This window comes from Myotis nattereri, assembly GCF_964212035.1.
Source record: "Myotis nattereri genome assembly, chromosome: 5".
Lineage (NCBI taxonomy): Eukaryota > Metazoa > Chordata > Mammalia > Chiroptera > Vespertilionidae > Myotis > Myotis nattereri.
The window spans coordinates 79,882,114-79,897,332 of record NC_138080.1 but is presented as its reverse complement, the minus strand read 5'-3'; the positions used below and the strand labels follow the sequence as shown (position 1 = coordinate 79,897,332).

General features: G+C 38.0%; 1 protein-coding gene across 1 annotated transcript in view; it reads left to right on the top strand.

The window, feature by feature from the left end:
• FAM13B (family with sequence similarity 13 member B) overlaps positions 1-15,219 on the top strand; it is a 69,753-nt gene that overhangs the window by 40,977 nt on the left and 13,557 nt on the right. The window contains exons 12-18 of the mRNA XM_081090750.1: positions 4,949-5,013; positions 7,614-7,662; positions 8,070-8,214; positions 11,282-11,347; positions 13,011-13,221; positions 13,805-13,934; positions 14,993-15,074. Coding sequence (XP_080946876.1) covers positions 4,949-5,013; positions 7,614-7,662; positions 8,070-8,214; positions 11,282-11,347; positions 13,011-13,221; positions 13,805-13,934; positions 14,993-15,074 — 748 coding nt within the window. The remainder of the gene's footprint in view (positions 1-4,948; positions 5,014-7,613; positions 7,663-8,069; positions 8,215-11,281; positions 11,348-13,010; positions 13,222-13,804; positions 13,935-14,992; positions 15,075-15,219) is intronic.

The following is a 15,219-nucleotide window of genomic DNA, read 5'->3' as shown; positions in this document are numbered from 1 at the left end:
TATACATAATTATTCATAATGAACCACAATGTTCACTAATGACTGATTACTATAATTGTGTTGCATTCATTTCCCTTACGTGCCTTACGCGCAGGCACACCATTTCTCTCCACTGATACTAGCAGTGAATATTTTAGCAGCCGATGGCCACGTCATTAGTCTTGGACTGACTTGTTTGGTGTGCACAACAGCAAATATTTCGCTTTTGGAGAACAAGAAAAATAGGTTTATTTGTGTTACACTTGTTCATTTGTGCAGTTATTCAGTGTCTGGTAAGTTAATGTTCAAGAAAAAAATATTAATTTTTATTAAAATTTTCTGTTATTTTATGTTAACAATTACTCATTTTCAGCCCTTTGTATCTAGCATGTCTCTATCAAAATAAACCTATGTTTCTATGAAAATTGAAGCTTTTGTTTTTTTGTGGCCCACATAAACTTTAAACCTTGTTTATTTGGCCTGTGTTAGCCTTTGAGTTTGACATGCTTGTTCTAAACCATAAATCAAAGTAGGTATAATAAATTTAGAGTCAGGCAATTGAGATTTGTATTCTGACTTCACCTCTTCATAGCAGTGTGACTTTAGTAAGTCACCTAAATTCTCTGAGCTTCTTTTTTTTCTTTTCTATAGATAAGTGGGGGGGAGGGGAAGGGTTAATACCAATGTTAGAGAATTATTTTAAATATGGAAAGAAGTAAAAGTATAAAATTATGTTATAAATTGGAAAACATTTCACAGAATTTAAGCTGCTGCTGTTACTACTGACTGGACTTGTATATTGCTTGTGTATTAATGCTATTTACTCTGGTATATTAGATTAATTCCTCTATTCATGGTTTTTGCTTCTGAGGTTGTCTTCTTACCCTTTCCTGGACTATTAATTTCTGCCTGCCTCCTGGATCATTTCCATTAAGATATTTATGTTATTATTTCTCTCATGTGTAGTATGAAAAACACACACCCTCTTTTCACCTTTATCCCAGTCTAGTGACAACCCTTTTTTCCTGCTTCTTTTTGATAATCCTCACCTGAGGATATATTTTCCATTGATTTTTTTTTTTTTTTTAGAGAGTTTTGGGAAGAGGGAAGGAGCAGGGGAGAGAGAGAGAGAGAGAGAGAGAGAGAGAGAGAGAGAGAGAGAGAGAAAGAGAAAGAGAAACATGTATGTGAGACACATTGATTGGTTGTCTCCCACGTGTATCCTGACTAGGCATTGAACCTGCAACCCAGGTAGGTGCCCTTGACTGGGAGTCGAACTGGTGACCCTTTGGTGCATGGACTGACACTCTAACCATAGAGCACACCAGCCAGGGCTCTACAGATTTTAAGATACAATTTTTACATATTTGTCTTTTGAAAAAGCGATATATTCAGATAGTAAAAAATTTAGTTACAAAAGGATCTATGGAAAAGTCACCTCCCTATTCCCATCTATCCATTTTAATTTCTCCTCCATCATACTGACATAAAATAAAACTATTAAAAAAACCCCAAACTGTCCTATGCAAATAAATGCTGCAGTGAATAGCCTCAGAATTAACCATTTCACCTTATACAAGCTTATCTTAGGATAAATTTATAGAAGAAGAATTTTGGGTCATAAAATGCATGCATTTGTAATATTACTATATATTGCCAAATGGCCCTCCATTGAACCAATTTACACTATCAATTAACAATGCATAGTAGTACCTATTTCATGGTGCCTTCTCCAATAGCAGATTTTTTTTAATCTTTATTGTTGAAAGTATTACATAGGTCTTCCTTTTTTCCCCCATAAACCTCTTCCAGCAGATTTTTTAAATTACAGCCTATTATGGGAAACTTGAACATTGTAATTTTCATTAACATTTTTTTTTCCAGAGGGGTGGGGGTAGGGCAGGGTGGGTGGGATGGGAGAGAAGGGGGAAGGGGGCTCATTAACATTTCTTTTTAATTATTTTTATTTATTGATTTTAGAGAGAGGAAGGTAGAGCTAGGATTTAATTTGGTTCTTTGAGTAAAACACCAGGTCTTGTTTTAAATATTTGGTCTGGGTAATAGTTATTTCATGTACCCAGAAATCGAAGCTACTATATTCTAGAGCAAGGGTAGGGAATCTATTTTCTGCCAAGGGCCATTTGGATATTTATAACATCATTTGAGGGCCATATAAAATTATCAATTTAAAAATTAGCCTGCTATATTTGGTCAAAAATTTAACTCACCCTTACTGTCTTGGCAGGGCCACATCAAATGATCTTATGTTTTAGAAAATGAAGGTTGCTGAAGTCTATTTCTAGACCAGTGCTTCTCACACTTTGTATCTCAGGACCTCTTTATATTCTTAAACTAGAGGCCCTGGTGCACGGATTAGTGTACTGGTGGGGTCCCTTGGCCTGGCCTGCGGGGATTAGGCCAAAACCGGCTTTCCGACATTCTCTGAGGGATCCTGGATGCAAGAGGGCACAGGCCAAGCCAAGGGACCCCACTGGCCTCTAGTATGCATATAAGATCGTTGGTTAATCTCTTCCTGCCCTCCCCCCTCCTCCCTCTGAGATTCATCAGTCTGTTCCATGTTTCCATGCCTGTGGTTTCTGCTCCTGTGTTGTGTCTTCCCCCTGGTGGTCAGTGTGTGTCATAGCTACCGGCCATCCAGTCACTTAGGCTTTTATCTATATAGACTAGGGGCCCAGTGCACAAATTTGTGCACCTTGAAAGGAACTGTGAGCGGTGAGGCTGTGGTGGGCACAGGGGCTGGTCTTGGCCCATACTCTGTGTCCCCGCCCACCCCCTCACAGTGGCCCCCGATTGCCCCTCAGGAGCAGGGGGAGGTGGAGAAGCCCTCAGGGGTGATTGGGGCCAGCAGCCGCTGCTTGCACCCGCTGACAGCACTGAGTGATCAGGATCGGTGCTGGGTGCCAGCAGTGGGTGTGAGTGGTGGCTCCAGCGCCAGCTGCGGGTGCAAGTGGGGTTGGCGCCGGCAGTGGGTGTGAGCAGCAGCTCTGGCACCAGCAGTTAGTGCGAGCAGCAGCTCTGGTGCCAGAAGCTGGTGTGAGAGGCGGCTGCCGGTCCGATCGCCCCTCAGGAGCAGGGGCGGGTGGAGAAGCCCTGAGGGGCAATCAGGGCCAGCAGCTGCTGCTCACACCCACTGACTGTGCTGAGCAATTGGTGCTGGGCACTGGCAGCAGCTGCGAGTGGTGGCTCTATTGCCGGCAGTGTGTACAAGTGAGGCCAGTGCCAGCAGCAGGTGCGAGCACCAGGCGGGACTGTGGTGTGCGGGAGCAAAGAATTTTCAGTAGGCTTGCCCTGCCAGAGGCTTGCCCTGATGACAGTGACTGGCGCGGTGCCCCACCTTGGTCTGGCACCCCTGCTCACCTGTTCCACCATCCCGCCATGGCTGACGCCTGCCATGTTCCGTGCTCTGCCGCCTGCTGCTGATGCCTGCCATGTTCCACCCACACCCCCTGGTGGTGAGTGCATGTCACAGCAACCAGTTGTTCCGCAGTACGGCCTATTTGCATATTAGGGTTTTATAGATATAGAGGTTATTGAGGATCCTTGCCCTGGACTGTTTGCTCAATGGTTAGAGCATTGACCTGAGGATCGAAGGGTCGAGGGCTTGATTCCTGGTCAAGGGCACGTACCTAGGTTGCAGGTTCTATCCCCGCCCTAGGTTGGGGTGTGTGTGGGAGGCAACCAATTGATGTGTCTCTCTCACGTTGATGTCGTTTCCCCCCTCCCCCCTCCATTCTCTAATTATCAATGGAAAAAAATATCCTCTGGTAAGGATTAACAACAACAACAAAAAGTTACTGAGGATCCCATAAAAGTATTATTTACATAGATATATTTATCAGTTTTACTATATTAGAAATTAAAACAGAAATATAAAAATGTTTCTTAACTCAAATAAAACAATAATACACTCATTCAAGGTAACATAAATAAGGTTGCTTTTTTTTCTTAATAAAAAGCGGCTATTTAAAATTTTTTTATTTTGAGGAGTGTCATGGTTGTTGCTATAGATTCTTTTGTATGAAGTGTATGAAGACAATTTAGCCTTACAGAGATAAGTAGATGGAAAAGGGAGAAGTATTTTAATAGCTCTTTCAGATAATTATGGACTGTCTTTCATATTAAACAAAATTGGGTCAGTTTCTTAGCCAGTCAGAGAAAGACAAATATCACATTATCTCACTCATTTATGGAATATAATGAACAACATAAACTGATGAACAAAAACAGATCCAGAGACAGAGAATCATCGATCAGAACGTCAAACCTCAGAGGGAAGGTAGGGGAGGGTGGGGGTAAGGGGGAGAAATCAACCAAAGGACTTGTATGCATGCATATAAGCCTAACCAATGGACACAGACAACAGGGGGGTGAGGGCATGAGTGGGGGGTAATGAGGGGATAAGGACACATATGTAATCAATAAATTAAAAAAAAACAAATGAATCTTGAATTGAACCCTTTGTTGATTTCAGAGGTAGTGATAAACACTAAGAAGTTTACATAATTTGTAGTAATGTACAGGACATTTGTGTTAGACTTGGTAGGTATTTATTATGGGGAGTAATAGGAATGGGATGGTGTCACTAAGCCCATTAAGAAATGGAGGAGTGTTCTTATGTGTTTTGAGATTCACAGTTGTTTCAAATAAAAGGATCTGGTGAACTACATGACCTCTCTGTCACCTGCTAAGAAGTTACCAACTTCTATGTTTGTGACTCAGGAGAAGCAGAGTTTGCAAGTGGGACACAAAACAATCTTTTTTGGAGGAGAGAATTATAAGGAAGGAAAAAGAATGTGATAGTGGTAGTAGTACTTATTACATAATAAGGTAGTGAGCTAAAGAGGGGCATTTGACTAACTTGTGATCTACTTCTCTAAGATTGGAAACTTCCTCTCATATATGAGTATTAGGAGCTCCATTAATACAATAGTGGTGTTCTTTTTATCAGTCTGTAGGTATACTGTTAGAGCCATGTGGTGACCATGGTGATAGTGAAGATGGCTGTCTTGAGAGGTAAGCATTTTCTCTTATTGTTGCTAATTAATGAATCATTTTGAGATTTGGGGTTCTTAAATTTGTGGGTGGAATTTTTCGATGACTCTTTTGTAGCATATATTTTAGATAATCTAAAGAACCAAGCTTCTTATTTTAATGGTAAGCATAAAGCTGATTAAATTCAAAAGGGTGTAGGTTTAGACAGTTAAAACTTGGAAAACATTCAGAGGGATGAACACAGCCACCTTAGAGACACTTAAAACTTTCAGTTCATTTGTAGAACAATTAGGAATTTATTGATACTCTCAATATATCTTTCAGTGTATCATAGTCTTGGAACTATGCATGACTAACTGAAAGATTGTAGTATATTTGCTTCAACAAATATGTATAGGATGTTTTTGTTCCTCTTCTCCTTGGTATGTCCCAGGACTGTCTCTTTATAAAAAAAATTAAATTTATTGAGATAACATCATTAATATATAAGATTCAGGTGTACAACATTATATAATTCGATATTGGTATACCGATATTTGACCCACTTTACCTAATTTGCTCTCCCCACCCTCTTTCCCCTCTGGTAGTCACTGTTCTGTTGTGTCTATCTATGAGTTTGTTTTAGCTCGTTTTGTTAGTTTGTTTGAATTATATTTTTTAGGGGATCTTTTTCGTCTGACTTCACTTTGCATAACCATCTCATGCAGTTGATGCTTGTTTCCCTCCTTGTTTATCAGCAGTAATGGGAAGGGGATGCCTTGCAGCAGTGAATATTTAAGCCATATGTAGTTTCCATATACAATGGAGACTCTAATACTCAATAGATAGAGTCTCTTTGAACAGTAAGAAGTTTTCTAGAATGTTTTAAGTCACCACGTAGGTTTTAGATTTTGTTACCCTTTTTGTGATTCTTTAAGATGTTGCTAAGAAGTGTATTGTAACTTTCTTAGGAAAGATAATTGATATTCTGAAAACAAATCAGTAATAAAGTTGCAGACTAGATTGTAAATACTGAGAAATTCCAGATAGCATTATTAATTTGGTGATAGCCTATTGGCAAGGATAAACTTGCGTTAATGCCATTGTCTCTTTTAATTGTGAGTAGGAAACCTGTTCCCTGAGGGTAAGTAAATTCTTTGGAGCCATGTCTCTGGAGTGTCCCCATACTCTGAAGGTCCACAGATTTCCTGCTTACAGCAGTTCCTTGTGCTTCCTTTCAGGAGGCAGGAATGACCCTCTTCCAGCCCAGGGAGTATTGGAGCTATGGGCTGAAGATATAAGATTAACAGCATTGACAGGCATCCCCAGAATGATGACATCTGGATTTGGTAGAACAATAAGGATCCATTTAGTGAGGACTCAATCTTTTTGGAAAAAGCTCTTTCCTCTTCAACTTGTGTATAGGTTAGCAAACTTGTTTTAGATCCAAAGAGTTTCTTGGTTAGGTGGATTTTACATTTTGTATGTTTAACACACACGTTTCTTGAATTTAGTCTGTTAGGGTACAATTTAGCTTATCCCACCACTTGTTCCTATTCTAAGCAAAGGAAGGCCTTTGAGTTTGCCAGGGAATTTAGTTGTTTACATGTTTAGCAAGAATAAGATAATTAATTAGGTATATGAAGAGATGACTTGCCCTATTTAGATCAAGACCTATTTTCTGAGTGCATATCCTGTTATGGCAGGGTAGAAGTAGCACCTGTGCATATCATTGTAAATTGGCACAGTGTCTTTGGGGAGAAGAAATTTCCCTCAGTAACTATATTTTTAACCTACTATGATACTAGATGCTCTGTTGACTGGTTATATAAGCAGAGATCATTTGTGATAGTTTGCTGTTACACTTGTTCTAAATAGGGGTGGGTTTTTGTGGGGAAATACGAGGTGAATTGAAATAAAATTTCCTATTTACATTTTATCATGATAATTTTAGGAAGGAGAGGTTTAGAAGTTTTGATTGTGATAGAACACAATCAGATTTAAGATATAGGTCATAGCTATACCTTTCAAAAATCATCTTTAAAAGAAAAATATATCCTAGAGTGAGGGAATATAGAGCTGTTTGGTTAAAACTAATATTTATTTGACAAAATCTTTTGTATTATACATTCAGTTCTTTTGGTTTCTATTTATTTTGGATTTTCTTTTTTTTAATCCTCACCAAAGGACATGCTTAGAGAGAGGAAGGCAGAGAGAGAGAAACATTGATTGGTTGGTTGCCTTCCACATGTGCTCCATCTGGGGATCAAACCCCCAGCCCAGGCATGTGCCCTGAATGGCAACCCTTTGGTGCACAAAATGACACTCAACCAACTAAGCCACTCTGGCCGGGCTTATTTTTCTTTTCAGTTTAAAGAAAATTTTGGGGGGTGTGTGTGGTTGTATGGGAAGGTGGTGAGTGTTACTTAATTTTTCTAACCTGAAGTGATTCTGTGGATCTTTTCAGTAGTGTGTGATTTTCAGATATAGGGCTCCAAAGAATGGGAATGTGTCTAGTTGTCATTCTTCTGTCACATTATAAATGCTAACTCTATGGGGAAGAGATGAATCTAGGTAAGAAATATGCAGTGATAGTAACCTATTTATTCTTAAAAGACTAATAATTTTATTTGTATTTTTAGGAAAGAATATTTGTCATTTGACAGTGATAAATTGTCGCACTTAATTCTGGTAAGAATTCTTTTTCGTTTATGGTTCTTAGAAATTTGACTAGGCTTAAGCTTCTAATTATTATATCTGGCTTTTAACTTCTGAGTTGTATAGATCTCAAGGGGGTTTAAAATATACTCTTACCAAATGTTTTACAGTTAAAGTAGCACTTACTATGTCACTTTTGGTTACAAGAAACTTAGTTATGAAAATACTTTCCTGAATTTGGGGTCCAAACATTGTTTCCTAATAAGACATATAAAACTGCAAATTTATATTTGAAAGTATTGTGGATGGTGGGAGTGGGGCAACTTATTGTATAGACACAGTAAACTAATGAAGACTACACAGGATATATGCTGGTTGTCTGTCAGATGGGTTTGAAAAGCTTCCTAGATGTGAAATGTATTCTTTATTTTAAAATACAGGACTCTTGTACCAAGATGTGTGATTTGAATGCCAACACTGAATCAGAAGTGCCAGCAGATCAAAGTGGTGTTCAAGGAGAAGCAGCATGTGTCCAAATTCCACATTTAGATCTGAAGAATATTTCTGATGGTGATAAATGGGAAGGTAATTTTACTCACATGAATTATTTTCCTGATAATGTTCTTTGTAAATGAAATTTTCCAAGCAGTTATGAGATTACTGGCCTTTTTCTGGAAATCTTATTGATTTTTATTTTCTGTTCTCTTTTTCATATAAGAAGAGTGAATGTTTTTAGTCAAATGCATTAATGAGATTATGGGGCAACTATCTCTTATGAACTAGACGATCTTATCTGATCCATTAGCTTTGAAGATAAATGTTAAAACAGTAAAAAATAAAACACTCAGGAAAGGCTTTTATTAATTGTTAAACTAGATAATATTGACCAGTCTTTAAAAGTCTAGTATCTTGACGTCTTGGGGATCTCACCATATTAAAGAGGGGACTTATACATAGCTGCCTGTTCTTTATGATCATAAAAAAAAAAAAAGATCTTCAGGGGCATTTCTGTGCAAATACTGTACCATTTCCCTGTTAGGTTTGGTTATGAAGTTTGGGAGCCAGGCCCTAGCAATTTTTATAAAGGAGAGAAGTTAGAATTTAAATTTAAAAAACAAGACATCTGGGTACTTGGATTTCATTATATATGAGTTTTTCTTTTTTATCAAAAAAAGCAAAAACTAAATAAATATTGAATTCCAGTGATTGGTTTGCATGTTTATGGGGATATATGCTAATATTTGCATTTTACTTTGACATTCATGAAAAAATAAGATGGTTAATAGGGTAGATAAATGTTATAAAGCATGTATAGTCAAATGTTAATGGTGGAATCTAGGTAATTGATACAGGTGTTCATTGTAAAATTCTTTAAACTTAACTGTATATTTGTAAACTTCCAAATAAAATGTTGGGGTGGGAAGAGCTAGCAAGCAACAAATTTGGATCCAGGAGTCCTTTTGGATCATACACCTTCCTTGATAAAAAGAATTGAGACAACTCAGGAATCTTAAGTAAAGTTACATATTTGTTCACTTGGATGAAGATCCCTTGGATATCTCACCTTTGGCAAGTTAGCTAATAACATACAGTGGCAATAACGAGAAATTGCAATGCCAATACCAATCCTTTTGCCGCCTTAAGTCAACTCACCTGATCACATTTGGAGTGTTTTATGTATTTATTTTTAAGATATAGCCAATTTTTAAAGTCCCAACCAAGTCATTCTCTGTGCCAACTTTTACTGCTGTCTCCCATTCCCCCTCTATTTTTTTTGTTTAGATGTTTTGTATGCGCGCCCCCCCCCCCCCAGTGGCATATTATGTGTTTTAACTTAGACTGATACACAGATAAGGAAGTTGTCTTTCATTTGCTATATTCTGGGTTATTCAGGATGTTTAGAATTTATGAAGATGTTCCCCAGAGTTAGGGGGACACGTTGGCATCCTGGTGGCAGTGAAAATCAAATGTCCCTCTTAGTTATTTATCCTGGCATAGTCACTGAAAAGGAATGATGGTCAATAGATCATCCCTCAAGCCACAGTAGGAAAGGAATCTCTGAAAGATGAGGCTGGGATTCTGACAAAGGACTTAGGCTCCTTCCTCATGGAGAATGCAGCCCTTTACAATCCAATGCTGAAGGTCCTCATCTTAAGTATTAAGCATAAAAGAGCAATTATTTTTCATCATTTGAGGAAATAGGACATTGTCTAGCTTCAGCTTTCTGGGCATTTCCCAAATAGAACCTAATGCTGGCCTCTTTTTTGTTTCTGTGTCAGAATCCACCCCTTAACAGCTGGTGTTATGGAAGGGAGGTAACATTGACTACCGATCCCTGATTTTCAGTGCCCAAAGTGCCCTGTCACCCACCTGGCTCAATAGCCTTGACAAGTCCCTGCAGTTCTCCTTCTGGCACTTCCAGGAATAGGGTCAGTGATTTTTCAGACATCTGAGTGAACTTCTCATTCATGAACCTGTATGTACTTGGAAGAGTGGCCATTAGCACACCATGTTGTTCCTTCCAACTTTGCCAATAACACAAGGATTGATTTTCTGTAAAGTTAGGATATCCTATATAATAAAAGCCTAATATGCTAAGTGTCTGGTCAGCTGGTCAGCCGTTCAACCAATCAAAGTATAATATGCTAATGGTACGCTAAGGCCACTCAACTGCTCACTATGATATGCACTGACCACCGGGGGAAGATGCTCCGACTGGTAGGTTAGCTTGCTGTTGGGATGCAGCCGAGAGAGACAAGGCTGGACACGCCCTGGAGCCCTCCTATGGTCCTTCCCCAGCTGGCCAACCTCCTGTGTCCCTCCCTGGCCCCAATTGTGCACTGGTAAGGTCCCTCAGCCTGGCCTGCGCCCGCTCGCAATCCGGGACCTCTTGGGGGATGTCAGAGAGCCGGTTTCAGCCCGATCCTGCAGGCCAGGTCGAGGGACCCCACTGGTACACGAATTCGTGCACCGGGCCTCTAGTTCTAAATGTCTTTGTTAAGAGGCTGAATTACTTTAAACCCTAGATACCTTAGAATCAGAGACAAACCTTGTTGAGTGTAACTCTTAGCAGAGAAGTGGGGTGACTCCAGATAGAGGTCCACTTTTTCCTATGTGTGAGTTTTCTTTTTTGTATTGCTCCAAGTATAGTCAGTAGAATGCAGTTAGCAAGCAGGTAGCACATATATACCACTGGTATGCATTTGTAGCAGTTGTTCAAAAGGTCCTGGCTTTTAATGGAAGTGGATAACATTTTTCCTTTAGATTCTCTCCTGCTAACTCTTGAATGGAAAACAGCAATCAAAGAACAGTCAAAGGGAGATTTTTTGTGTGTGTCAAATCAATTATACTGAAAAGCTTCAAACAGTACCTGGTTAAGAGTTTCCATTTCTTTAGTTTTATGTTTGAGTTTTAATAAACAGTACTCTTTGATTTTTTTGCCTTGCTTGCTGAAATGGAAATGTTATGTTTGTGTTTGTTTTTAAAGTTTGGTTAGTAATTTCTTTGGATAAAGTTTTTGAGTGGAATGCCTAATTGGTTTTAGGATAATATTTTTGGTATCTTTGGCTTGTGTTAGTTATGTGTATGGTTTGTTCTGACTGTGCTGTATGTTCACTTTAGTATTTTTTGCCATTTTTTTCCATTTTATTAGCATCATGCCCTATCACTTTCCCCATCATTGATTTCAAAACAATGCATCTGCAGAGAGATGGGGAGGGTAAGTATGGTTCACCATAGTTTAGTTTTTATGCCTTTTTATGGTTCACTTTGTTTGCCTTTTTTATTAGCCCTTCTCCTGCTGTCCCCATATGGTTGGAAAACTGATCTGGGTTAAAAATGGTACCCAGAAAAAATTGTTTCTGTTATTTCTATCTTTTCTTAAAATAGGAGATTTCTTGTAAAATGTTTGCCAGTTACTTATATGCTGGGAAGCAGGTACAAGGGGTTGCTTTGAAAATCACTTTATTGCTGGGTTTCTTGTGGAAAGGCACGCTTTGTACCTTTTTAGTGATCAGGTTGATCTTGGCTTTAAAAACTAACAAAATATATGTTTTTATTACCCTGGCAAAACTATAATGCTTTAAACTGCTAATGCATAAAGTTAGAAACTAAATTACTAAAGTAACAATCCTTAGCTATTGAGTGCAGAAAAAGAAAACGTCATTCTTGATTTTTGACACTGTCAAACCATCTTTGCATCCAAAAATACTTTAAAACTCATTTTTGTTATTGTTAATAACCATGGCATAAAAGTTTTAAATTGTAGTTTTAAATAAAGTTAATGTGTAGATAGAAAAGTGAAAAGTGTCTCCCCTTCCCCACAGACTCCAGTAATACTTGAAAGTTAATTTTATATTTGGCGTATATTTATGGCCTGTGTATTTATCTCTGTGTTTATATGTAATTAAGCCTTATATATGCAAAGATATTAAATATGTCATTGTGGTTTTATTTGAAAACATACAGGGTAACCAATAAAATAAATGTGCTTAGGAAAGATGTGCTATTAAATTATGTCTTGATAATACTGTTGGGTGTTTAATTATTAAAATATATATTGTGCATCAGAATCCTGTAACAGAAAATAACCACCACAGTTTAATGTTAGAGGCTAGGTGCTATTAGGTGAGTTAGCTACTCATTTGGAAATGTTAGAATTCATTTGGAGTCAGAGAACTCCATTTGGTGAGTGTTCTGTATAGCTTGGGGAATAGCTTCCACTTCTTTTTTTAATATATTTTATTGATTTTTTACAGAGAGGAAGGGAGAGAGATAGAGAGTTAGAAACATCGATGAGAGAGAAACATTGATCAGCTGCCTCCTGCACACCCCCTACTGGGGATGTGCCCGAAACCAAGGTACATGCCCTTGACCGGAATCGTACCTGGGACCCTTCAGTCCACAGGCCAATGCTCTATCCACTGAGCCAAACCGGTTAGGGCTAGCTTCCACTTCTTAACATAGCCACTTTACAGTCAGGGACAATTTATTCACCTGGCAGCATTTGGCTAAGTTAAATTCCTGCCTAAGGACTTTTGAGTGTTTCTAAATGAAGACTTTGCCATACTTGAAAAATAACATTTTTGTAATTTTAAAGAGCTTGACAGTGTCCTTTCTTACTTTGCGACTAGGTTCAGAAATTTAAAGTATTAACTCCTTATATGAAAATAGAACTCTAGACTTAAAAATGAAACTCAGGCAATTTTAAACTATAGTAGGCTTTATGAAGATCCTAATATTCCTTGTTTTTAATATCATAAATATTATATGACTCACCACATAATGATCTGATTTAAAAGACATATAGCTGATGTTGTGTGACTTCTTTTCCATGTGGAACCAAGAGACCCATGGTACTATTCTTTGTGTTTGTTTTACAGAGCCATTTCCTGCTTTTAAGTCTTGGCAGGAAGACTCTGAGTCTGGGGAGGCTCAACTCTCTCCACAAGCTGGAAGAATGAATCATCACCCCCTGGAAGAGGACTGTCCTCCAGTATTATCACACCGTAGTTTAGATTTTGGCCAAAGCCAGCGTTTCTTACATGATCCAGAGACATTGACTTCCTCATCTAAAGCACTGTCTTTTGCTAGGTATATGATTTTTATGTACTTATGAGGAGTAATTCCTATTATGTACCCAGGTCCTTTGAAACTCAGGCAATGAGGTTCAAAGCTTTCTCCCATATATCATGAAGCACATTTTTGTAGCTTAATTTTTTTGATCCCTAAATTCTGGGTTCATTGGGGAATACTGTTTGGGATCTGTTCTCTAATAGAAATTTTCTCACGGTGCATTTATTCATTTAATCACTTATGATTGGATTACAGATCTCTGGAAGGGAAGCAGCAAGTGGAGCTTGTCAAAATTTTGAATTGATCCTTAATGTCAAAATCTTTCCTGTGCAGTTTGAACACAAAAAGAGCTCTGAGCTGCCTAGATAGCTTTGTTTTTGCCTTTGCCCAAACAACTTTTGAATGATTTCAAATTGTTTTAGTCAGTGCTTGCATTAGCTAATTTTATGGCCTGTAACACTATAGCATAAGTTTCTTTTTCTGTTTTTTAGTATTAGGGATATACTTCTTGGTAATAGTATCATGTTACATAAGGGCAATAAGAGATACGGTGTTAACTTAAAAATTTAACACATAGTGTTTGCCTCTTGTTTTAATTCAGGATTCGAAGATCATCCTTTAGTTCAAAAGATGAAAAAAGAGAAGACAGAACACCATATCAGTTGGTCAAGAAACTTCAGAAAAAAATCAGACAATTTGAAGAACAGTTTGAAAGGGAAAGAAATAGCAAGGTAAGTTTGTAACATTTCCAGTGTGAGATAGATCTATTGGAACTGGGAGAATGTATTTGGAGAGCATTAGTCCATCTCTTCCTGGGAAAGAGAATCTGAGATGCCCAGACATCATACAGATCTAAAATTATATAGATCTCTTAGTTTCCTGGTTTTCATGCCAGCTATTTCCATTGGAAAAACAGCTTGTAGAGTTTCATATTTTTATTGATTTCAGAGAAGAAGGGACAGGGAGAGAGAGAGAGAAACATCAGTGATGAGATAATTATTGATCGGCTTCCTCCTGCATGTTCCACACTGGGGATTAAGCCCACAACCCAGGCATATGCCCTGTCCAAGGAATAAAACTGACCTCCTGGTACATAGGTCGACGTTCAACTACTGAGCCATGCCAGCCGGGCTATAGAATTTTTAAAGTAAATACATCAGTGGTTCTCAACCTGTGGGTCACAACCCTTTGGGGGTCGAAATACCCTTTCACAGGGGTCGCCTAAGACCATCGGAAAACACATATATAATTAATATTGTTTTTGTGATTAATCACTATGCTTTAATTATGTTCAATTTGTAACAATGAAAATACATCCTGCATATCAGATATTCACATTACGATTCATAACAGTAGCAAAATTACAGTTATGAAGTAGCAACGAAAATAATTTTATGGTTGGGGTCACCGCAACATGAGGAACTGTATTAAAGGGTCACGGCATTAGGAAGGTTGAGAACCACTGCTTTACATTGACAAATGACATTAATATTACTTCTGTTCTCCCTCCAAACCACAAGTACCAAGGGTAGGAGGTGGAGAAAGAGATAGTTTAATAAATTTAATAATCAGAACATGAAGTGGAAAGAAGACCCATATTCAAATCTGGCTCTTGCCAGTTGCTAAATACTGCTCTGAGAGCTTTCATATCTACTTAAAATAAGGTAAGTTGAAAATGAGGATTGAGTGAAATCTCTGCTGTGGAAACTATAAAATATTACTTAGGCATAAATTAATGTAACTATTTTTTACCACAAAAGTGTCAGTGTTCTGTTTCTTTATTTTCCAGCCTTCTTACAGTGATATTGCAGCAAACCCAAAGGTATTAAAATGGATGACAGAGCTTACCAAACTGCGGAAGCAAATTAAAGGTATAAAATGTGCCACTTTTGTAATATATTTTCATTTTTAAAATATTCTTTATAATGTGTATGGGAATTATAGTTATACTTTTGATAATTTTAAATCTTGGACACTGTTCACCAAAGTAGAAGTTTTCTTATTAGTTATGGTCAG